The 24969-nt window shown below is 36.0% G+C and overlaps 1 protein-coding gene across 3 annotated transcripts in view; it reads left to right on the top strand.

The window, feature by feature from the left end:
- CDC14A (cell division cycle 14A) overlaps positions 1–24969 on the top strand; it is a 49718-nt gene that overhangs the window by 13333 nt on the left and 11416 nt on the right. For all 3 annotated transcript variants that reach the window (XM_084211377.1, XM_084211376.1, XM_084211375.1), the window contains exons 4-13: positions 3378–3470; positions 5723–5802; positions 11788–11854; positions 13965–14027; positions 17160–17247; positions 18715–18945; positions 20910–21048; positions 22459–22615; positions 23210–23319; positions 23903–23950. In XM_084211377.1, coding sequence (XP_084067503.1) covers positions 3378–3470; positions 5723–5802; positions 11788–11854; positions 13965–14027; positions 17160–17247; positions 18715–18945; positions 20910–21048; positions 22459–22615; positions 23210–23319; positions 23903–23950 — 1076 coding nt within the window. The remainder of the gene's footprint in view (positions 1–3377; positions 3471–5722; positions 5803–11787; positions 11855–13964; positions 14028–17159; positions 17248–18714; positions 18946–20909; positions 21049–22458; positions 22616–23209; positions 23320–23902; positions 23951–24969) is intronic.

Genomic DNA, 24969 nt, shown 5'->3' with positions numbered 1-24969 from the left:
TCTGCATGTGTGTTTACATGCCTCAGAGGAGTGCATCTGCTGGGGACTGCAGGCCTAGCTACAGTGACTGCTGCTCAGCTTCCCTAGGCAAGAATTAGTCACCATTTGTATGCCTCAGCTTCTTGTGTCTGTCCTTCATACATGTCCTCAAGAGGCGTTCTGGGGCCTGAACCAGGGTGTTCACAAGTTTGTGACCTGGGACTTACCTGCCCTACAGCAGCAAAAGTATGGTAATTCTCATGTGGCACCAGGTGCTGTGTAAGCAGCCTGGGATGAATGTTACAGAGATGGGAAGTGCAGATTGGACTAAGGACAGAGCAAGAGCCCTGTTGGGAAGCTGCTGCTTACATACCCTTGCCTTAAGGGTCACACCCTGTGACCTGCTGCAGGAGTTGTTTGATCATGGGAAGTAAAAGAGTCTGCAGATTATCATGCGATGGTTGCTATTGCCATACTGCAACACTTTTGGGACCCTGAAACAATCATAGTGCTTAAGCCCAGATGATTTGGTGTGCTTGGTTGGGTAAGCACTTCATATACTTTTCTTAAGGAAAGAGTCTTCAAGTATGGCACAAAAAAAAATTATTTGCAAACATGAGAGGTTTGGTATGGATATGGTGTGTCAAATTTAAAAATTAGGCTTCTTTAGATAGGAGCAGGACAAATGAAAGTATAAGATCTCATTAAAACTAGAAAGCCCTACGAGCTTCCCTTTCAAATCTTTCAGCTGTATCTCTTTCTCTTTTGGGGGAGAAGTTCAACATGAGGCAGTATTCTGCTTTCCCCTGTCCTTTTGTGGGGGACTGCTGAAGAAGAAGGATGATGGTTTGAAATGTGCTAATGGCAGATCAACATTTTTGAAGTAAACTGTTTTAACTTTATGCTGACTGATTTTATTTTCTTTTTAAACAGTAAATATCTCTATTCAGAAGAGGTAAAGAATTTATTCAGATATCCATTAGCTGAGAAAATTTGAGGCAAAGTCTTGGCTGTGCCTTTTTTTGACCTTGTTGTGTTTGTAATTTTTCAACTGTTGATTGCTGTGAAGATGATTTTCACTATCTAAGTCAGTAGCAAGGAAGAACTTGTCTGTGCTGTTTTCCTTCTTGGTATTTGAATTCTGTTCAGGGCAGAAAACACTTGACTAAGGAATTTGGCTTCATTTATGAATGAAATTATTTTTTTTGTTTTTAAGTCTGATTTAATGAAAACTGCTTTTCATGAAAACCGTTGTGTTTTATCTGTGCATAGCCTTACACATTCGCAATAAATTAAGGAGCGGAAGTAATCAGGGAGTGTTGCTGGTATCGAAGATCAAAGGCAGGAGAGGAAGTGTACTGGCAGGCTTATAAACTATGGGGTTAATTTTTTGTATAGTAACTTTATTGCTGCTGAATCATAGTGGGATTTGGCTTATTTTTTTGTTTTGCTATAAAAAAACTGCTGGGCATACACAGGGAACTATAGTCATTGCAAAGCATCTCATTTAGGACAGCCTGGGTTTTGAGGAAGGGTTGCATGCACATGTTTAAATTAATTGTTTTGTATTAAGTGTGCCAGTCTTGTATTCATGTTACTTACATGGAACTTACTTCTCACTAGCTAGCTTTGCAGTTTAAAATAGTGTTTTAGGTGAACTGTAAACTGCTGCAAAGAACTTTGCTTTAAAATAAGTAGTAGTCAATAAGTTATAATTGAAGTTCTGTCACTGTTGCATAACTACTGTAATCTTATCCCACCTACACATCATGGGTGGAATTGCAGTTAGAGAACACTAAAATTAAAAAATTGAGGAGGGGGAAGAAAGGAGGAATCTTAAAGTACTGGGATTCATTTTGTCAAGTTTTAATAAAAATTGAATGCTTCACTAATTAGGTAATGACTTGTGCTTTGTATGTTTGCATATACACTGAGAGAGATGTTGCTGTTGGCCTTAAGATACAACCTCTTCCAATCAACAGCAAGCAGCTGTTTCAGGAGTTACAGTCCTATTTACACTCACTTGCATTTGCTCTCACTCCTTCCACCTCTGGAAGTTGTGCCTTGTAAGAGCAGACTGGAAGGAACAGTTAGAGCTGCGAGTAAAGGTGCTGTTCTGTGGGGTTGGGAGTGACAAACTCACTGTGCTGCCTGCATCAGCTTTCTCCTGAGTTGATCAGATGGTTGATCTTTTTTGAAAAATTTGATTCTGTGGTTAAAACTGTTGTAAAATTTGCAATAAGTTCACGGACAGGTTTCTGGAAGTGAAGTACAGTTGGCACTACAAATGAAACCCTGTTCTGCAGCAGTTACCTTATCTCCCCTTCCCAAATGTCAGCTGTGTCAAGAGTTAAAAACCTGAAGCTGGCTAACAGCAGCGCTGGTATTTGGGCGTTTTATACAACATGCAACTTTTAAAAACAGAAAAATGCTTCAAATAACCAGAAACAGAATCTAGTGTATCTGTTGATGACTTCCTCAAAACTGTAGGAGTGCTGTAAAAATCGGTCTGCAAAAACATCCAGGGGTGTAGCAGAGTGTAATGAAAGTGTGGCAATTCATGAAGTTTTAAAAATTACTAATGCAGTAAATTGTTCAACTTGCCAATTTTAAGTGACAATATTGTCTCTCTCCGGCTTTAATCAGTTTTGCTGCAGTTTGTCATTATTGTTCTTTTCTGGTGCTTGTTGGTTTTGTTTTCAATGGGAAGTTTGTCCACAGGATTCTGACACAGGCTTCTTTTCTTCATAAAGAAACAGATATGTGAGTGTTTCTAGTTTTGTCTTTGCCTAGCCTTTCCTTCAGGCTTTTCTCTTATACAATCTTTTTTTTTTTTTTTAATCTTTTAAAGTAAATTCTTGCTGTTGAAGGTTTCTCAGTATCTCTGCCACCCCATTTTAAAATTGTATAGATGGAAGTGTTTGACTTAAAAAATTACAGTAAGGTTGATTGCTTGACTTTTTCTTCTGTCTTCTCCACAGAATTGTGTGCTAAAGAGGTTTAACACACAGGATGATGTTTTCAGTTGAAAATTTCAATATCTTTAATCAGTGTTCATAAGCAAGTGTTTCAAATATTTAAACTTGGGGGGAAAAAAATCCAGATTTTTATATTGAAGATTTTGGTTCAGCTCCACTTTTTAGCATGTTTTTGTACAGCTAACCTAGAGATTTGCCCAGAAACAGTGGCTATTTCCCTTCACTATTATTTGTATATGATATGAGAAGATTTTTCAGAGTATCAGTAATTTTTGCTCCTGTAATTTTAAGAACCTCTTGATAAGAATTTTCTCTAACATGTTTTGCAGCTTTGAAAAAGTGATTTTGCTAAAGTATTCTTAAAGCATATTCTTTTCTTAGTAAATATGTTGTTTTGTTTGTTTATTTTCTTTTAAACAGTATTTTAGTCTCTCAAGGAAGAAGATTGTCTACTACACCGGCTTTGACCAGCGGAAGCGAGCTAATGCAGCGTTTTTAATAGGTTCATATGCTGTGAGTATTTTTGATCACATGGCTACTTAAACCTTCCTGAAGAGACTTCTATGTGTAAAATGGTTCTCAAGGGGTGCTCCTTTAGGGAGATGGGCAGATGGTCATTTCATTTGTCTATAAACTGTCTTTGAAAACTCTGGATGAGTTTCTCTAAAACTCAGCTGTCATCCCTAAACTCCATTTATTTTGTTATGTAGGGAATGGCTTTGGCAGATCCCCTGCATGCTTTTCCATAGGATACCATTTCCCTGAATGTTGAAAATCCAAATTGTTTTCCTCTAATTGACCATGTTAGGATGAATTGCTTGTCATGTCAGTAGTGAGATTCAGACTGGAAAAGAGAAAATATTTTCCCAAAGCCTTCTTAAAGTTACTAAACCAGAGGCATAGTGATTATTGAATTTATTTATTTTCTTATTTAACTTTCATAGCCTACCCAGAGTAATAGACAGTGTGCCACAGCTCTACCAGTGTTTGAAAGTTAATTGAGGAGGTTTGGTTTATTTGTCCTGGTTCCTTTTCCTTATAGGAAGCAGATGGACCAGACATATTTCTTTCTCATGATTCCTCTGAGTGTGTATTTTGGTAGTAATATCATTTATAAGATTTCTGTAATGGCAGCGAGAGAAAAAAAGCTCATAAGTTCTTAAGTTTGCAGTTTTTATGCAGCAAATGACCAGGTAATAGTAAACTACTATGGCATGTCCAGTTATTTCCTTGCAGGAGTGTTTTATCCTAATTTAAAAATTTAAATTAGACATCTCAGCCCTACCTGAAACATGAAGGGTTTGTTTACTGGTAATCTAAGCAGCTCTAGAGGGGATCTGTTCTGTATACTTCTAATTTGTAAATGGCAGGTGCAGGTGGGAAAAACACAAGTCCAAATTGCATTTGAAATACTGTGGATAAGTGTTAAGTGGACTTGGAAAATACTGATCTCCTTTTTGTTCTGTAAGCTTTTTAAGAAATATGACATGAGTTTTCTTGACAGCAGGTACATGGGGCCAGTATTGCTACATGTCATGTGCCTGTGTAATGGCATAACTGTGGGGAATTTCAGCCACATCATGACTTAGATGGTTGAAAACATAAAAAAGAAAATGTCAGAGAAAAAAAAAGTTCAGTATTAATTGAATCTGGGTTTTACAAGTAGCAGCGCCACATAGTGAGTGACAGTGGGGAAAGAGAAGAAAACCTTGTCCCTTGTAAAAACAACTGCTCTAAGAGAATAGTTAATATCTATGAAGTAATTTTTAAAGCTTTTACATTGCTTTTTACATATCAAAAAAAGCTTCAGCTTATCCAAACTATTCACACTGGGTTTTTTGTGCTGTTAGGGTTTTTTTTAATTGTGTATGTGGCAGAAGGAAAGCGCTCTGAAGATTCATCATATTAGATTAAAAATGAAGCTAAGTTTTGGTTGCTGACTTTTCATTGGTACAGATGAGTCAGAAAATGTCGCCTTGATTTTTCTTAATGGAATTCATTACTTTTTAGGTTCTGAAGGCATACTGTAATGTTTTCCTCTTCATTTCAATATCTTTCCTCCCTCAATTATTGCATTGCTCTTGACATCCAAGATTCTGTTGATTTTTTCAGGAGCTTGCTCAGTGTTTCTTTCCCTCTCCTCTTTCCTTTTGTGTTCTTAATATCTTTTTTCTGTTTCCTTCTGGTGTCTTTATTACAAGCCTTTATGGGCTGTGTGGACAGACAATGACCAGCATTAAGTTCAAAGTGTCATGCGTGAATGTCTTTGAGCAGACACAGCTTTGGAGGGCCAGAACTTCTGTCAAATAAAACCTGTGGTATTGGGAGAACATGTGGTACAAATTTGCCCTTAATTCGTTGATAAAATGGAAACTCATGTTTTTCCTGAGATTCCTGAACTACCCTCTAAGGATCTTTTGACTACAAGCAAGACTTTAGGCTTTAGATGTAAGCTGTTTTACAGTAACTCATGCAACATTAAAGTCTCTCAGTTGCAGCAGTATGTAACTATTTTTCCAATTTTCTTTTTCTAAAGTATGGGATTGACACAAAATAAAGGTTTTGTTGACTTCTGTTGATAGCTGAATCTTTTCTTTGTGTAGGCATGTCTTTTCTGATCTGTATACGTCACAGGAATTGGTCAGGAAGGAGTATAACAGGCATTCTTACGAATTTAGTGTGCTGGAGGAAGTTCCTCTCGGGTTAAAGACTTTTCAGGCTCAGGGCTGATTTATTTCTTTTCCCTCTTCCCCCATTCCTTTTAGGTTATATACTTGAAGAAAACACCAGAAGAAGCTTACAGGATGCTTTTATCAGGATCTAATGCACCATATCTTCCATTTAGGTATGTGAACACAAGAAATGAGCCTACTTCTGTGTTTTGAAATTTGCTAAAAATTTTGGGGTTTAGATTGCCTCCCAAAAAGGTGTTTCATGTCTGATACAGGTATTGTATGAAAATGACTGATTTCCAGAAAAAATATTTTTTACATCTCATGTAATTACTTGCTGTTTGTGGGAATGATAAATCATTTAGATTTATACAAGTATTAAGTAAGACTTAGTCTAGCAAACTGTCAGGTTTTGAAAATAGTTCTTAACATGTTTGTGATTTAGCACTTAAACCTTTTTTTCATAATGCATTGTTTTACTGTTTGGAATTCATTCAAATATTTGAAATTACCTAGGCCCTAGCTAGTGAGACTTATAGGATTGAAGGGGGTTTTATGCTGTTCTATTTTCTCTGTTTTACAGCACAGGTACTGATACTAAGGTTACAGAATCTTTTCAGTGAATCATAGATAGTTTCTATCAATCTGTCTTTAAACTCTGTACTAAGGTCACATTGAGGCTTGAATCTAAGGAATTTTAGCTATCATGCCTCACTAATAGAGAGACTTCCAAAGATTTTTCATGGTGTGGACTATGAAATGCCCTTATGCTTTATGAATAAGAATACCTCATGGTATTCTTATGCAAACGCTGGCAGTAGAATGCAACTGCAAGAAGGTCAGTATCCTCCCTTTTAGGGGAGTCAGCATTTTGCAAGTAGTGTTCACTGTCAGCCAATGCATTTGCAAATATAGACCTACCTTGTCTATATCAAATTCCTCTGATTCTTCAGCCACTCAGCAAAGGAAGATCAGATTGTCTCTTCTCATACTTTGCACAGAAGCCAGATACAGTATAAACTGCTGGGGTGGTAGATTTTTTTTTTAATGTCAAGACCAGTTTGACTACAAAATCTTAAACCCTCAGCTACATTTAAAGAAAAGGTATTAAATCAGTGGTAGCTTTTATTGAGATAATTTATACACTGATCTGAGCATTGATAGCTCTCCAGAACCCAAGAAGTTTACTGAGCTACTGGTATCCATATTTTTGTTCAGCTAATCATAAAAGATACTTGGTACAATGCATAAAAAACAATCAGTTATTCTAAACATGTTAGTGCTTTTTAACATCTCCAGGTTCTGTATAAGATGCAGGGGTCATGATCTACATTAAACAATGTCTTGTATGTGCCTTAGCATTGCTTCTATGAGGATCTGCTTCATGATCTTCCCAGGCACAGAGGTGGTGCTTACCAGCCTGCAGTTCTTTGGCTCTCCCTTTCTACCCTTTTTAAAAATAGGAGTGATGTTTCCCTTTTTCCAGTCACTGGGGACTGGGCCTGTCTGCCATGACTTTTCAAATATCATGGAGAGTGGCTTTACAACACCAGCCAGTTCCCTCAGGACCCTGAGGATGAATATATCTCATCAGGCCCTATAGCTGAATAGCTGTATCTTGTTGACCAACTAAAGAAATTTACTGTTTGGAATTGTAGTAAATTGATTTGTCTTTAGGATTTTCTCACCCCTGCCAAGGTGAAAATTAAGGTGTGTAGAAGAGAGGTTTTGTCAGAATGAAGAAACTTACTTGTCAGGTACCAAAATGGTAAGACAGAAAACTTGGCAGGAGTAGTATGTTTGCAGAACAGTCTCACAGTATACTGATAGTAGCAGCAATGATAAGAAAATGTTGTTTCTGCTTGACTGGTAAGGACTAATGAAAGTAATTGTCTCTGATTTCTTGTCAGGCTGATTGGAACCACAGTAACAAATTTAATGACACAAAACAATTTCCTGTTAAGTGTTAATTGATTATTCATAGGCAATCCTTGTGAGTTTGAATTAATGAAATTTTATTTCAAAATAGAATAGTTAGCTGCTCTAGAATCATCAAAGGAGGGATCAAAAAACCAGAAGTCACAGCAAGATTTTCTGGGGATAATTTGTGTTTCCCTGGGAAGAGTATACTATCAAAAAACATTGAAGAAGCAAAGTCCAGAAAAGGGAATACTCTCTGGGTTGGCAAAATGATTACAAAAGATTAATTGTTTAATTTCATTTGTCAACTTCAGGAGGAAACAGCAATAAATTTGTGCTTTGCAGTCTTTTTCCAAGTGTTTCAAGCCCTAGGTTGCTGTGAGAGAAATTATTGTCTGAAGCTAAAGTTATGGGGTTTGTGGTGGGCTTTGTCTGGCGTGGGTGGGATCTGGTATGTGTTTGGGCTTTTGTTGCTCTGTTTGGGTTTTTTATGGCAAAGCTTTTGCAATGTTAGAGGGAGGCATTCTTCTTGAGCCTTGCTGTCTCTAGAAGGAATATAGTGTTGGGAGCTTTATCTAGAATAATTAAACATCCTGATTTCTTGAGCATTCTTTCCTGCATGGTGGGGGGCTGGATGTTTCTTTGGGATCTGCCTTGGACTCTGTCAGCTGTTGTCTCTGGATTAGAGCCTGAACAGATTCTGTTACCTGCAGTGTAGTTTGTCCTGCTGGGGAAGATGGCTGTGTAATCTGGCTGTACTGGAGGGAAGACAAAGAGAGGGAGGAAATAAAATGAAGGATTGTGATAAAATAAGAAGCTAGATGAGAAATGGGAAGTCTGACAGGGAGAGGCTATTGGTGTATGGAGTTCACAGGTGGAGGTTGGTATACATGCAAGGATCTCAAGAATTACTGGTGCTGGGAGAAGGGCAGGTACATCTGATGAGAGTCTACAGTGGGACAATCTAGATTAGTTGGGAATAGAAGAAGAAGTAATTTAATCATCCTCCCTGGTGTTTCAAAGCCTTTGAGACATTTCCCCCTGCCCCCCATTCCAAGACATTTGGACCATCTCTGTTGCAAAATGTAGCACAGTACAGAGGCTCAAGCAATTGAACCTGTGCTGGAAGCAGTAGCCTTAGGTAGTGTCTGCTTGGCAGAAACAGGTGGTGCTGTGAGGAAGTTCGCACGCTTTCCTCACCTTTAGTGTCTTGAAAAGGACTAAAATAACTCTTACTCAAAACATAACCAAATGTCTTACCTCTTTACTCATGTTCTAAGATCTATAAAGGAAATAATTTGGAGATCCTAATCATTGCTATTCAGTATTGACTGACTTGAATTCTTGCAGCCTGGAACTTAGATATTATATAACTTCTGAGGTATAGGTCATGTCTGTTTGAATAGTTTGAGTTTGTCAGTGAGCAATGATCAGTTAAGTGTTACAACTGGACTATTTAACAAGTTTGTTAATTTGATACCTGAAGTGTCCTCTATTAAAAAAAAAAAAAAATAGACAAATTTGAATAGGGAGAAGCTGCAGCATTTTCAGATTCTTTGTGGAACACTGAGGTAGGTTTACATGAAGTGAGCACTGAGAAACTGATCTACTTTTATGTAGCTGAGTGACCTCAAAAAGCCCTAATCGGCTTAGGTCTTCAGCTGGTATTTCATTTAAAGACAGCCTCAGCAAATACAGTTCGGGGGTGGAAAAAAATCAGATTGCTCCTCTTACAAAATTAATGGATATTTGTTTTGTTTTGTTTTTTTATAATAGAAAAGCTAAAGATAACTTGGCAGGATAAGGCACTGCTGTCTTTGAAACACTTTTGTCTTATTTTTGGCTGATTCACTGTCACTTGGTGACGCTCTAGTCTCTTGAAGATCTTATGCTGTATCTTCTCACTTACATTTAAAAAACAGTGCTGACACCACTTAAAATTGTCATGAATACCAGTTGCCTACTGAGAAGCAGAGTTTCAGATTTTTACCTCAAACTACTTTGTATTGATGAAAAAACAAATATATTTCAATATTATTGTGTTCAGTCTCTAAATAAGGACATGAATTTCTGAGATGAATTTTGTTTTATAGCTTCTGGGGTTGTTTATTTCTTTATTGGCAAGTGCTAGGGAAACAAATAGTTTTGTTATTGACAGCGTTTAGAGGTTTGGTGAAAGGGAAAGCATTATGCAGTATTGAGGTCAGCTACAGCTGTGAAATCGGATGTGGGATACGCAGCTCTGTAATGCCAGCTCAGATTCTTACTAAATCTGCATCTCCTAGAAATACTCACGTTTTTTCTCATTTTGAAAGTGAAGAGTTCTGTCACTGTTTGAAAAGTAAGGTGGCTATTCATTTGGGCATAAAAGACTCAAGGATACTGTAATGAAACATGTGATCAGTACCTACTTTAATGGTGCACATCAGGAGAAATGAGACATTTGAGACGTGGATGCTGGAGGCAGTCCACGTTAGCAGCCAGCGTCTGTGTGCAGGTCACTGCTAACAGCTGGCTGTGGGAACTGTAGCTGAGGATACTGTACACCTGGAATTGTACATCTAGGTCAGCTTCACCATCCTCCCTCCCTCTTTTGTAGTGTTTCTTATTAATGGATTAGAGATTATGTGGGTTTTCCCCCCAGCATAGTTTTCACGTACAGCACTATCAGATGCCTTATCAAAGACATAATTATATACGTGCTGATAAAATAAAAGTTACATTCTTGTTACAATAAAACAACATATAAAGTAGAACCTGTCTGCTACAACTATTCATGTTTCTCTAAATATTTAATTTTGTGGTTTGCACTTATTGATTTTATTTCTGTCAGCCCTCCAGAAAACTGGTGCAGCTTTTAAACCCTTTCTGCTATGTATGCGTTCCCATTAGGGCCCTTAATTTTTTTGCTCACAAGACTTTTTTGTTTGCTAAAAGAATTTTGTGCTAAAATGATCTGTTAACATGTGATATTCAAAATAATAATGTTAATCCATTATCTGTCAAAAATGTATTGTCTGTAAAATTCAGTATATTAAGTTTTGATATGTTCTGCTTATTCAATATAATGAAAATACTTTATGGCCTCTCATTTTTAAAACTTCTCTGTTGAATTTGGATATGGAAGATTCATACACACTTCAAAGTTCCCATTCCAAAACATAATGGTTAAGTGTGTTTTAATAATCTAGAAATTGGAAAGCATTTTTAGATTGGCCTGCCTGCAATATGACAATACCAAAATAGTAGCTTTTAATTTTCTTAAAACTATTTTCCATGAACACTGCTTGCTCAAAACTGCAAAACTTACTCTGCTCCTAAAGAATAGGAATTTTCTACTCTTAAAGTACTTGAGATTGAAGGAGCATATAAAAAGCTTTGTACTACTTATAGGAAGTTTTATTTTAAAAGGAAAGTTTTCAATGAAAGATTGAAATTTTGAATCAATTATAGATTAAATATGTATCTGTCTGAACCTAAAATTTTACTATTCTGATAAATTGCAGTTCTTAGGACTCTGTCTAAGATAGCAAAGAGAAAAGCTGTAAATGATTCCCCTAATGAGTGATAAGGAAATAATCTGCTCAGACAGAGTTTTGTTAAAATCAAAGTGGTTTGAGGCACACTTCGAAAAGTAGATTTTTATTTTTCCACAATGCTTTTTTTTGGTGGTGTGTGTTTGATGGTGAGTCTTACTTTCTCTTTTACTGACAAGTTGTAATTTTCATGTGGTATACTGAGGTTAAGTAACTTTAATTATATCAGGGTAACTTTTAATCACATCTGTAATGAGGCATCAAAATGGAAGCCTGTAAATTAGTTCCAAGCTATGAGTCTTATTTGCCTGCCCCTGTTAGTGTAAGTGTAACTCAATTAAGACTTGAATATTGGTTAAAGCAAGCTGTGCTTAATTTGCTACTATCTTTGCACAATCCAGAGGGGATGCAAACCTTCCTATTCCAGGATAGCATAAATAATTTTGTAAAGAGCATGTAGTTACCTGATGTAAAATATGCACTTAAAGTAGCTTGCAGTATCTAACTGCATTTAGTCTGAGCTACATCTTGGGTAGGGGAGTACTTTAGCCCGAACAAGCTTCTAAAAAGGTATCTTTGGACTTCAATTTTGAGTTCTCCAAGGGTATTGCATAACTTGAATGTATTCTGTTGTTTTCTGACTTTGCTCTAGTTCTTAAAATAATTCTGTGTATATTAAATTCATTTGTATTAAATCTATAGGGATGCTTCATTTGGGAACACCACATACAATCTTACGGTCTTGGACTGTTTACAGGGAGTAAATAAGGTAATAACATTTTTTCTTAGCAAAACAGGTTTAAATTGATTTTTAAAACATGAAGAAAAATACTGTTTAAATAGATTATGAAACCTGGTTTCAGAGCACATTTGTGAATGAATAGTGATGAAACCTAAGTTACTGAGGAGTGTGTTTGAGTACTGATGGTGGAGCAAGGTTGCACTTTGACTGCCTGGCCTGGCCTTTGACAACTTTTTGAACTTCTCAAGAAGTGGAACATGAAAGTGCATCAGGCCTAGCTGGGGACAGTTCTTCATGCAAGACACTGTGCTGGGTCTGCTGATAGATCATTTATTACCACTGGTGAGAGGGAATGACAGGTTGATGAGGTCAGTGAAACAGATACCTAGGCATCTTAAATCTGTGATTTAACCAGAACAGTTTTTGCACATACTTGGCTCCTGCTTTCCCCAAAACACTTGGTTCAGTGTTTGACACTGATCTTTTCAAAGTTTTTTAAAACCAGTGAAAACTAATGTATCTTACTAGTGGTTTGATGTGTCACTTTAAGTAGTCCTGAGCTATTAAGCTCCAATATTGTTCTCTTAAAAAATTTTACATCAGTTCTTAATTGGGGACCTTTAAATTTTGTTGGTCATTTCTCACTGTTCTTGGTGAAGGGAACAGGCTATAGGAACAGTGCTGTACAGATACTTTATAGACCACTTGTAATTCCTAAAACAAGTGTTTTTTAAAAATTGGAAAAAGAGAGATCAAGCTTAATATTTTTAGTTCTGTGGGGGTGGGAAAGGAGCTGTCAGTTACCAGCAAGACTGTAATTTGTGAGGCACTCTACAGATCTGAAGATCTGAAGTAGTCAGTGCAATCACTGTAATTTATCTGCAGCTAATACATCAAAAGGACGGTGAGAATCAGTTTTTCCTCTTTGTTCTCATAAAATTTATTATTTAATTTTTGTCTAGTTCACCTACTGAGGTAAAAACACTTTGGGCAAAAAACATATGCCTTGATTGAAAGTAGTCTTAGTTTACCTGGATAAATTTGGTGTTTGTATGTATGTATGTCATATACATGTAATTCAGGGGGTCTGCAAATTGTGGAGTGCAGCTGGCTAGCCATGCCTCAATGAAATACATTTTTCAAAATCAGCTGTTCAGACAACTTGTCAGTATCTTAGGTTTCATGACAGGTCCAGTCACTGAGCCTATCTTGTCTATAACAAAGCTATTTTTCATTTGTCCTAAAAAGATGGTCTATATGTAGCAAACAATGGCTGTCTGATTATTGGCTTTAAATCACAGATCTGTGATGTGTTCTTATCACACTTTAAGTCCAGAATTTTGTGCAATACCTATGTTTTTCAAAATGCAGTTGGTTCAGTATAAATATATGCTGCAGAAATGTCTTCCACAAATTTGGAATAAATATTGGCTATGCATTTCATATTTATAGAATTGTTTTCAATATGCAAATCTTTAGTAAAAAAGAGGCATAATTAATAATAATAAAAATAACCAAATACAAAACTTCTTTCAGTCCTGTAATAAATACTGTCTTATGTAGGCTAGTGGACTTTATGGTACCTGTGAAATGTGTATTAAAACAAATAATAAAATACATATTATACATGGGCACTGCATTCTGTATATGCCATTTTGCCGAGGTATTACGGTGGTAAAACCAGAGTATCATACTAAGTGCAGAAAATCAATAAACTCTCAGTGTTCAATGTTTTGTTATGTCCAACTGCATGACAATACATTTGGCATAGGACTCATTAAATGAGTGTATGACAAAAAGGGAATTGCTTTTTAACTTGTCATCTGCCTTACAGAAAAATCCCCACAAGGTGGGGTGTGTAGAACCAATGTTACAATTTAAGTGATATGCAACAGCCTTGTGTCCCATCCTCACGTCTTTGGAGGGGAGGTAATGAGCCTAACATGTTTCAGTGACATTGTTGGAGTTTTTGTTGTCTGTGTTGTTAATCTGTGCAAAATACCATGTTGTCTTAATGTAAAACCTTCAATAAGCCACAACCACAAACATTCAGGGATTTAGTTTTGCTCAAAAAAGTACTGTAAAATGAGATTATATATTGTATTTCAGTGTAAACTGACACCTTGTTGCCTTTTAGGCCTTGCAGCATGGATTTTTTGACTTTAAGACATTTGATGTGGATGAATATGAACACTATGAGGTTTGTACATTTAATAATGCATTGAATGTGTCTGAGTTACCTAAAATAAGAGTATTCAGTATTCCCCAACTTAAAACATACTGGAAACGCACTTTAATTTGAGTAAAACCCAGTGTTCATATATAAGGTATGTACATGGAATCCTATATGCTCTTTTTGAAGAACATGCAGGATTACTGTCCTTGCAATTTCAGTGCATCATATCATAAATCTACTGTTTTCTTGTAGCCTTTCTGACCTCTAGGACCTCTGTCATGCTTTCCCAGCCTTCTGCCAGGATACAATCCAAGTTTCTCAGCTGACCCACAGAATGTTTTCTTTCAGCACTTGTTAGCTCCTTCTTCCATTCCTGTTAGTCCCAAATATATGACAATTTTTTTACAGCCACATAGATTTAAGTAGATTTTGAGGGGTGTTTTAGTAAGGATGCATTATGTGGAATTCTAGTAAAGGAAATACATCCAAAATATTTCCCTAATGAAGTCCCAGAAAGCTAACAGATATATTTCACTGTTCTGCCAACTTTCCTACAACCTAGATATAGGTACTCTGGTTGGCTCTAGATGCTTCTAGGACTTTGTAACATGCACACCTTTATCTGCTGGTAGTAAAAAGTTATCCCAAGCTACATTGCTTTAGAGAAGCTTTAAAATATGCCATGCTGTCAACTGGGCTGTGTGCAGAGGAAATCTCAGGCACAGAAGGTGTATGTACATCTGGTCCAAAAGAGTTGCATGGTCTTTGTCTACCAGGTCTCACTCCAAGGAAGGGAAAAGGTTTTTACTGAAGTCGGTGACAATCATTTAGTTTATTGGACATTGCCTTTGGAACACCTATGAATTCCTGTAGCTGTATTGGTTAAGGAGAAATACATGTAAACTAGAGGTGTACTAAATTTTATTTGATTGTATTTGATTATAAATTGAACTCTCTTTTTAAACTTGTGTTGCTTTACTGTAGCCAATCTTCTTCCACATTATTCCACTCTATTGCAATTTGCAGAAAACTTGGAAGTAATGAGAATAAAGTTGCGAAGTTTGAAAATCTCCATTTTAAAAGCATTTCCTATAGTATTTCCTGTTCCTGTATTTCAAGGACATACTGAAATGCTTCATAAATCTTCAAGAAAGTGAAGAGGAACAAACAGTGGAAAAAGTTAATTGACAGAACATCTATACAGTAGATGTCTGCAGCAGGCAGTCTGTAACACAAATCTGCCCATTTCACTAAGCTTGAAAGCATTTGTAGGAGGATTTCTGTATCCTGCAATGTTCCATAATGATTAAGTTCAAAAATTGGTATAGCCTTTGCAGAATTACCAAAATTAAATGAACAGGAACTAAAATTTAAAATATGAAATTGCTGCTTTTTGCTTACTCCATGTGCAAAAAGAAAAACTTGTTCTAAAAACAAATGGTAATTTGGAGTTCTGTATGTAAAGTAGGTGTTAGTCTGCTTGAAAAAGAGTCTTAAAATAATCGACTAAAGCTATCCCATTATCTTGTTTAAGGCTTAACATTATTTTAGCATGTGCAAAGTACATACATGTGAATGACGTTTATAGTATGCTGTTTGCTGAGTTTAAGAAGTAAGAATTTGGAATCATCTTTAATTTTTTGTCCATTTTTTGGTATGTCGTTTTTTTTTTTTTTTCCCACACATCATGGTCAGCTTTATGTTTAGTTCTGTCCCGTGCTATATTTCAAGGACTTTAAATGTTACAGGTTTTTGCTATGTTAGGTCTTCAAATGTGTGGTTTTGTAGACAAAAGTTGCATACGACTTAAATGGAGCAGGGTAAAAGGAAATTTTGTTTCATGTTTATAATTCTTTCATCTTACTATCTTATCAAGGCAGCTAATTCCCCTTTTGTTGGACTGGAAGTAAATTACTGATTGGGCTTTTTAGTAATAATGATGTTTGCATGTACTGTCGAGCATATGCATACTCACATATACAGAGACACCTGTAGTTCATATTAATAAAAATTGAAATTATTCGCCATGACCCCTGTAACTATAAGGAACTTAATCCACAAATAAAACTGGTGATACAAATACAAAAATATTTTTAGTTTACTAAACAGGACTTTTTCCCTTAAGGGAGTAGGGGTGCTGCAGTGCTGAGATGTCAGTCTGTGATATCTGTGGGGGGCAGGGGTCCTGCCTTGGCACCGAGGTTTGTTCTCTAGTCCTTATGCAACCTGGGTCATTTCCAGGAGTTTCCATTGTGTAGGGACATTGGGAGCAAGCCTAATGGGCTCAGCTAAGCAAACAGTTGCTGAATTGATTACAGTGATGTCCATTATCAGAACCTTTCACTCATTAGGATGTTCTGATGAGCTGAGAGCTAAAAACACAAGCTTAATAATGCAGCTGAACCGAGTGGCATGTCCTTAAAAGTCATGCTGAGAATAACTGCATTGCCAAACAAGGAATGAGCAGTCTTCAATTAAAGAAAGAAAAGAAGGCAGTTTGGAGCTACAGTTCATGTTACGTATTTCCAAAGAAGCTTTCATTTTCAGCAGTGACAGTATTTGAAGAGCCTTTTTAGGTTTTCATTTTAAAGTGAGCATGAAATGCAAAATGTCATAGTTTGAAAGTTTATTAAAATCTACTCTTTATTTAATGTACAGTTTTCTTCTGTGATTACTGGCTCATCAGAGCTTATGCCAATATGTAAATTTTATTTTCTACAGGGAAAGGGTAATTGTTTTGAAGGCTAATTGGTTTTTAATTTGTTTTTTGTGAAGTGGATTTTTTAGCTAGTGTCTCACAAGGAAGCAATTTTCCATAATTTTTGATTAAAACATAGAAGAATGGTGGTGTTTGTCAGTGTTATTAATAGGTGTCCTAAAACACTGAATCCTCTCAAGGAGAACTGTCTTACATAAAGATCTTTCTGCTTTTATTGGAAAACTTAAACACATTTTGTTTATATTTCATTTTATTAAGATCTGAGAAGCAGCTTATGTTTAATTTGTCCTATATAGTTAAGCTAGCTAATTACATTTGAAGTGTCTCATTTTAATGCCACAAGAACACAGTAAAGAGTAAACTAAAATCTTGAGTAATTTTTTTTTACCTTGTATATACAGATATTAAAATGTTTTTCTCTTCTGAAATTTTTGTAGCGAGTGGAAAATGGTGACTTCAACTGGATTATTCCAGGAAAATTTTTGGCTTTTAGTGGACCACACCCGAAAAGCAAACTTGAAAATGGTATGGTGTATGTTTTAATGCTGTGCTATAATCTTATTTTTCCAGCATATAAAACCATCACAGCAAAAAAGCAGAAGGTAGTGGAAGATTATAGATCAGTTTTAATCTTCAGAAATAATCATCCAGTGAGCATTGTATATATGCTCATAGAATTTAATTCAAAAAGTTTTGGAATTCTTCTTTGCCGGAAGAATTTCAATTGTTCTAACAGTCAGTAACTTTTCATCCTGTGACAAAGTGCCTGAGAGACTCAGGTCCCTTACTATCCTCCTGGGACCTGGCACCTGATACAGTAAGTGTGCAGAGCTAAAGGTGAGTTGCATTAAACACAGACTTATGTTAAGAGTTTTGTGACGCAGACCAGGAAAGACTGTTAAAAGGAGCTTGCCTTTCCTACTGAATATACATTACCATCAGGGTTTTTTAAAAATTTGACTATATTATTTGTGCCATGTCCTGTTGTTTATGGGAGCATATTTTCAGAATATCTCCCTGCCCTCCCCATTCCCTTCTTCTGCTCTCCATGTTTCTTTTATAACTGAAATGCTGCCAAAGTGTCCACTGAAAATTTAAGCAAAATCCAGAAAGAAAATATTTTGATTGCTTTGGGTTTCTTCCCCAATCATTGTTGCAGCATTCTTGTACAATATTTTCTAAATTTACTTAAATTATTCCATGGAATTTGGAAAACCTGTGTTTTATTTATAACATATATAACTGAAAATTATTAAATTAACACACATAAAATCCAGTTATGGAACTATAAATAATCCTCTCCCAGGTGATTGCAGGTACACATTACAAAGCTACATTTTCCTCGTTATCTTGTGACTCGAATTGCATTTACTAATGCATATATGACTTGTCCTGAGCATCTGTCTTGTGGTTGGTCATTGACCTCCCTCCCTATCTCCCCATCTTCATCTCGAGGATCCTTTTGTCTCTTAACTCAGAATCAAGGCAATAAAGCTCTCTTACTTCCCAGTAGGACAGGAATATTTTTGGTACTGCAGTTTATCCTTTGACTGTCTCTCTTGTCCATAATCTAGATGAGCAATCTATTTTCCATAAAAACAGAGTTTCCCCTTCAAGCATGCTTTTATTCTTTGATCTGCAGCTTGACTCTAGATAAACAGCTGTTCTGAAATGCTGAATTCATGTATGTCCTCAGCTTTATGTATAAATCCCCTTGCAGAGAATAATGGGGGCTTAATGTGAAACAGTACAGTGTTTCACATAGATTCAGTTTTAATTTTTTGTCTCCTAATACTTTTTATAATAAAAGTGGTCTTAATGAGCATTTTTTGGACAATTTTTTTGTATCACTTAACTTGTCTATTCTGAAAAAGTATTAAAGCATTTTTAGTATTAGTGTGTTTATTATTCGAGAAGTTTTCAGGGGCTATTTTGATTTTGAACTTCATAAACTTAGGACATTAAATGATTGTGGCTTTATTTTTTTAATAGGTTATCCTCTTCATGCGCCTGAAGCCTACTTTCCTTATTTCAAGAAGCATAACATCACAACAATCATAAGACTAAACAAAAAGATTTATGAGGCAAAACGCTTTACTGATGCTGGTTTTGAGCATTATGATCTGTTCTTCATTGATGGCAGCACACCAAGTGACAGTATAGTCCAGAGGTTCCTGAACATTTGTGAAAATGCTGATGGTGCCATTGCTGTACATTGTAAAGGTATGCACACCTGTTCATTTCTGACTGAAATTCAAAATAAGCATAAGTCCATAGAGTATATCCCAGAAACACAGGATTTAAGAACACTTTCAGATTGTGAATAATAATGCTTTATGGTTCTTGACTAAATATATGCCAAATATTTGTTATTTTCCTGTGTATATGTAGTCCTTACATCCTACACTGTTATTTGCAGGAACTGACAATCTGTTGTTCATTGTTCTGTGGATTTTTTTTTATTATGACTTGAAGACTTGAGATTTAGTTGACGTAGGTTTCTTTTTTGCATTATGCTTTCACAGCGTTATGATAATTGGCTAGGAAATGCAAAACACTAAAAGGTTTTCTTTGTGCTTTTTGACTGTTCTACATTTTTCTGTGGAATATGAATTCCACATTTCAAGTTGATGTGAGTTATTGTGATGCCAGCATTTCAAACCAGCCTAATTCAGCAAACCAGCCAGAAAATGCACAAAACATGCTTAGTCAAGAGGGCTTAACAAAGGCTTCTAAGGGTTCAACTTGATTTATGTTTAGAGTTGTGTAAGGACATTGTGGGGACAAATGTCTTGCCTGATCAGAAGCAAGAATAGTACTATTCATAATTTTCCCATGAACAATAAATATGCATATCAAAGATAAACAGGTTTATTTTCCAACAAGTTGTTACTGTTGCTAGAACCCAGAAGTTCTGGCATTGATAAGCTAGGCATCTGCTCATTGGCTAAATAAGAGTATAAACCATTGATGAGCAGGAGGTTGTTAGTAAGTTATTCTCCAGGCTTAGCTGCTAAAGGAATATGACATACTTGGTAGTGAGTTAGAGATGTGCTTTCTACACTGAAGTATTTTTGGTCTTTTGTCTGGCCATTTAGTAAGCAAATCAAGCATCTTGTTCTTTTTAGTTTTTATACCACCCTAAATAATCCTCTACAGTATTAAATCAACAGTTAACTCAGGCCTAACTCAGTCAGAGTTATATTGCAGAGATGTTCTGAGCACAGCTATTACTCTGCTTGTCTCAGATGAGATAGAAGAGCTGATTGGAATGAGAAGTTTGTATATTAGCAGAGTGTTGGAGGAAAGAAATTAAATCAATGCTTTGCCTTTTAAATGAGTCTTCAGAGCTTGTCTTCCAAGCTACAATTATGGACCCTCACCAGGTGTGAACATCTACCTTCATCCTGCCTAAATCATATTCACTTTCAAAAAAGTCAGAGTTAGTGGTTAAATATAAAGAGCTGGTAGTGGTGTATAGAATTGTCAGCAGAGATGTCTGGCTGCTTGGGGAGTTTCCATTTGGATAGTTGTTGATGCATAAACAATAGTAAAAGCTAATTTCTCTGTGTCTCTGTTGTCCCCTTAAAAACAGGATTAGTTTGGAATTGTTGGGCAATGGGTAAAATTTTTTTAAGCTATTGATATCTAAAATTATACACTGGTCAGCAGTCATTGCTGTTTATACAGATAGCAGTGAATAGTTTTATGTGCTGGTTTCACAGCAAAACAGACGCAAAAAGAAAAACCCACTGAGTTGCTCTCTGTTGAGATGTGACATATTTTCACCATAGGTTTTAGGTACTTGTGCTGGCCTCTCAAAGGTGCTTTTTTTACTGGTATCATAAATATAAGTTGGTATCCAGTTTGATCATGGCTTTTAAAAAAATATTGGCCTTTTTTTAAACAAAGTTTGGAGTAGAATTTTACAAGTACCAGGAGTGATCGCTGTTACAAGTGTTCTTTTAAACCTTAACTTTTCCAAAGTATGAAAGATTTGTCTCTATATCTACAGCATTGAAATTGAATTATGTGATAAATGGGGCACTGAATCAGAAATTATTTCTTCAAACACTGATATGGTGAATAACATTGCATGGAAGTTTTCTTACATCCCATACTTTTATTTGATAATTCTGGAATGCTCATCCCTTCATATGTGGCTGTTGATTCTTGTGTTTCTGTAGCTGGCCTGGGGAGAACAGGAACACTGATTGCCTGTTACATCATGAAGCACTACAAGTTCACACATGGTGAAGCCATTGCTTGGATAAGAATATGTCGCCCAGGCTCTATTATAGGACCCCAGCAACACTTCTTGGAAGAGTATGTGTATATATATATATATATATGTACCTTCTTTGCTCCTCTCCATCCCTGTCCATCTTGCACTGTTTATAGGATCTAATTTGTCTGCTGACATTTGTAAGTTATTCCCTGTTCAACAGATTTAAGGTTAGTTAATAGGGGATTGAAATCTGAGTTAGTCAGAAGCAGTCAGCTTCTTTGGAGTTCTGTGCATTTTGTCCCCTTAGAGGGGCACAGGGCCTCAGGACTGAATGCTTCTGTTCTGGGCAATTTAAAAGTTAGTCACATGTGTTGGAAGTGGACAGATATGGACAAAAGATTAATAGGATTTATTAAATATTAACATCGAAAGAAGAGTCTTTAAATACTTTATATATCATCTGTGGCTCTTAAAATTAATCTTGAAACGGTACCATTTGTATGTGTGGTTTTACTTTATTGTAACTAAAGATTAAATAAGTACTTGATAGAAAGCTTATGATCTCCATCAGATTCCTTGGCATGATGTATGAAACATTTCACATTTGGAGCTAGTAGTTATAGGCAAACAAATGTATGGTTTTAATACAGCTTCAGATTTGATCCTGCCTGGAAAGAAATGACAGTGATCTAGACAGTGAGTTGAATGTCAAAGTGGTTTCTGTGTTGTGCATTTGCAGTTGTTGTGGTTATGCTGATATATTTGAGCTGATGACATGGTGATATTTACTTGGAGGCGTTTTCACTTTTATGGGACAAAACATTTTAAAAAATTCCACTGCAAATAGGAAAAAGATTTCCTCAGCTGCTCTAGATAGTGTGTAAATACTGTAAAAGATGCACCAGCATAGGATATTGGAGAGAAAGAGGTATTACTGTAATTCAAGAGAAATAGAGCATGAATGAGGGCTTTTATTTATTTTCCAGTGCAACTAAATGGACATGCCTCTATTTGAGAGGTAGCTTGTTATTATTCAAGATACTGCAGATCACAAACTACAGGTGTTCACTGGAGCCAGATTAGGCTTCTTCAGACAGTGTTGATGATTGGATGATACGCTCTTAAAAATGGCTTGCACAATAGAGCTGTACATGTATACACATGATGTATATAAAAACACTGGTTTATATTATTTTTTAAGTTGTGTTTTAAGAGTCTTTAAAATATGATTGTAAAATCCTATTTAGTTAACCTCTTTCCCCAGAAGGATTTGAGAAAATTAAGTTTTAGTACTGTTATGACTACAGACTACTATGGTGATTCTGAAGGGGTTTTTGTTAAGTTTTGAGGTTTTAAAATTTTTTGTGATAGACGTGTAAATTTTTTTCCAGATGATGATGTGCAGAAGATTCAAATGTTGGCAGTTGTAAGCATGTCATGTTTTCATATGGCTTTTTATATGTATGCAAATTTGCTGATGTGAATGGCTTTGGTTTTGTATCCTGAAGGAAGCAAGCAATGTTATGGCAGGAGGGAGATCTCACCCGGTCAAAGCAGAAACAGCAAGGAGTCGATGGAAATATTAACAGAGTTCTTTGTGGCTTAAATGACATTTCCATCAGTGACAGTCTGAACAAAGCACCAGACTTGGATCAATTCAAGGAGGTAAGTGTTCTTAGGAAAAATTTCAAACAGATTGAAGCTGAGCTTTTAATAACTAGCTATAGATAATTTCTAAATATTTTTAGGACATAATTAGAACAAATTTCCGCTTAACAAAAAAGATCAAGTAATATTTAAAACTGTTTCAGGGAATTTTTCAAGCTTCCAAAAGTTTGCATTATTTCAAGTCATTGTCTCAGGATTTTCAGTTGTTTTCTTGAGCATGAAGGAAAATAAAAAGTCACCTTTCCTCCTGGAAACCAAAAATCTGCTTATTCCAAGTTTTTAACTAATAATTATGCAGGTGTGTATAAATGTGCAACAGATTCTTGAAGTAAATAAATGCTGGCATTAGGCTTGAGCATCGTGAACTTTGAGGTCAGGTTCTGCAAGAGGTCAGGTTCTTCAGAAATGTGAGTGTGTTTGTACAGAGGCACATTTCTTGTACCAGCACTATGCAGAGTAGTGCCGTCTCTGCAGAACACTAGAGCAGCCTTCTGGGTTCTGATCTTTGTGAAGGGAGACACTCAGTGCTTTCAAACTCCACTGCTCCTAGGCTTTGATAGATTCCCTTGCTTGCATGCTTTTATTTCCCAGAATGATTCTGAAGACAAAGATGTGGAAGCTCAGAATGGGATGACACAGGGAGATAAGCTGAACGCCTTAAAGAGTCGTAGACAGCCTTCTGCTACAACTGGAGCTCTGAGGTAATTATACCAGTCTGAGGTCATCTGCAGTTTTAAATTCTGTCCATGCTATCAGATCCATGTGGCAAGTACATGATCTTGTTTAAGGCAGTGGTACTACCTGGTCCACTTTCTGTGGTGGAAACTTCTCCAGGTATGTATCTATTAGTTGCACATTTGGTTTGTTAATCTTTTTATTCTCTCATTTTTTTGTCCTCTGCCTCCCTGTTTAGGGATGCCTTTTTATTGTGTAGCAGTAAAAGATAATGTAAAAAAACACTTCAAAATTTTCAAATTTATATCTAGTATTTTAGAACTTATGACTTGAACAAAATATTCTTAATCAAAATTAGTTGTCTTTCTACAATTACTTTTCTGTACTCCTTATAGAAATTGAGAATTTTTCAGAACCAATAAAAATGTGAACTTTGAAATTAAACCTGAAGTAACTTTCTGTTCTTTTACTGTAAATTAAAACATTGATTGCCAATAATTCTAACTCTTATTTTTATATTTTAAGCCAACCTGAGACACACAGATATGATTTGGCTGGGGGGAAGGGTTTTTTATCCCTGGATAAAGCTTGCTGCTTTTGTTTCTTTAGGCTGCAAGACATGAAACTGAACACCTGGTCAATATCACAACCGTTCAGGTACTGACTTTAAAATTCTAGTTCTAAATTTATATCACTTGACTAGGGTCCTAATTTTCAGTGGTTTAGATCATTGCAAATCAATTGGTGTGATCACTATTTCAAACTTCTGAGCATGGGCAGGTAACAAACCTTTTTAAACAGCTGCAAATTGCGTGCCTTACCCCAGTGAATCCAAAATACAATATGTCGAACAAAATTTCTATCATTATCAAGCATTAATACTGAAAAAAGCACATTTTTTCAGTTTTGTGACTGAATTTTTGAGTTGGATTTTTCCAGATGGCTAGCATTGGAAATGAATGTTTTACCCTTTCTTGGTGCGTAATTAAAGCTGCTCAATGTCATTTTCCTTCTGTGCTTGTAGTTGGAGATCTGTACCCAAGTTTTTTCATCCTTTAAGGTCTGATTGTTGTATTCCCTGATCCAGGGCTAGCAAAAATTAATTTTTTAAATTAATTAATGTGGACAGCCATAATAGTAACAATTTGAGTAGTCCAGTGTAACATACATACAGCTCATTATCAACACATGAAGGATTTTGTCATTGAGAATCCCACCCTAGAAAGAGCTGCATGTTCTGTGCAGCTTTGTGAAAAATTTCATTTGGAAATGATGCTGACCTCATGAAAGCTACAGTTTTGGATTTTTCTACTCATACTTGCTCTATAAGCTCAAAAAGTACTCTTAATGAAGTTCACATTTAGAGTTTGAAAATTTATGATAAAATTTACAATAAATCTATAAAAAATGGACACTTGGCCTTCATAAATTATCAACGTAAAAAGTAGCTTGTAACTTTTTAATAAGGTGCAGCAGGGGAAATACTTGGAGTGGATATCTGGAAAATTTTTTAAAAAAAATATGTTTAAGCAGGCAAACTTGAGTTTTTGCTGTTGAGTTCTGAGACTTGAGAATTCACACTTATTTTAAAATACCAATCTATGTACTGATAGATTATTTGTGTTGGAGATGTATATTTTAATTATAAAATCTTGCTTCTCACTGGAACTCTGCAC

Source organism: Fringilla coelebs (assembly GCF_963513975.1).
Source record: "Fringilla coelebs genome assembly, chromosome: 9".
Taxonomy (NCBI): domain Eukaryota; kingdom Metazoa; phylum Chordata; class Aves; order Passeriformes; family Fringillidae; genus Fringilla; species Fringilla coelebs.
This window is presented reverse-complemented; position numbering and strand designations above follow the sequence as displayed.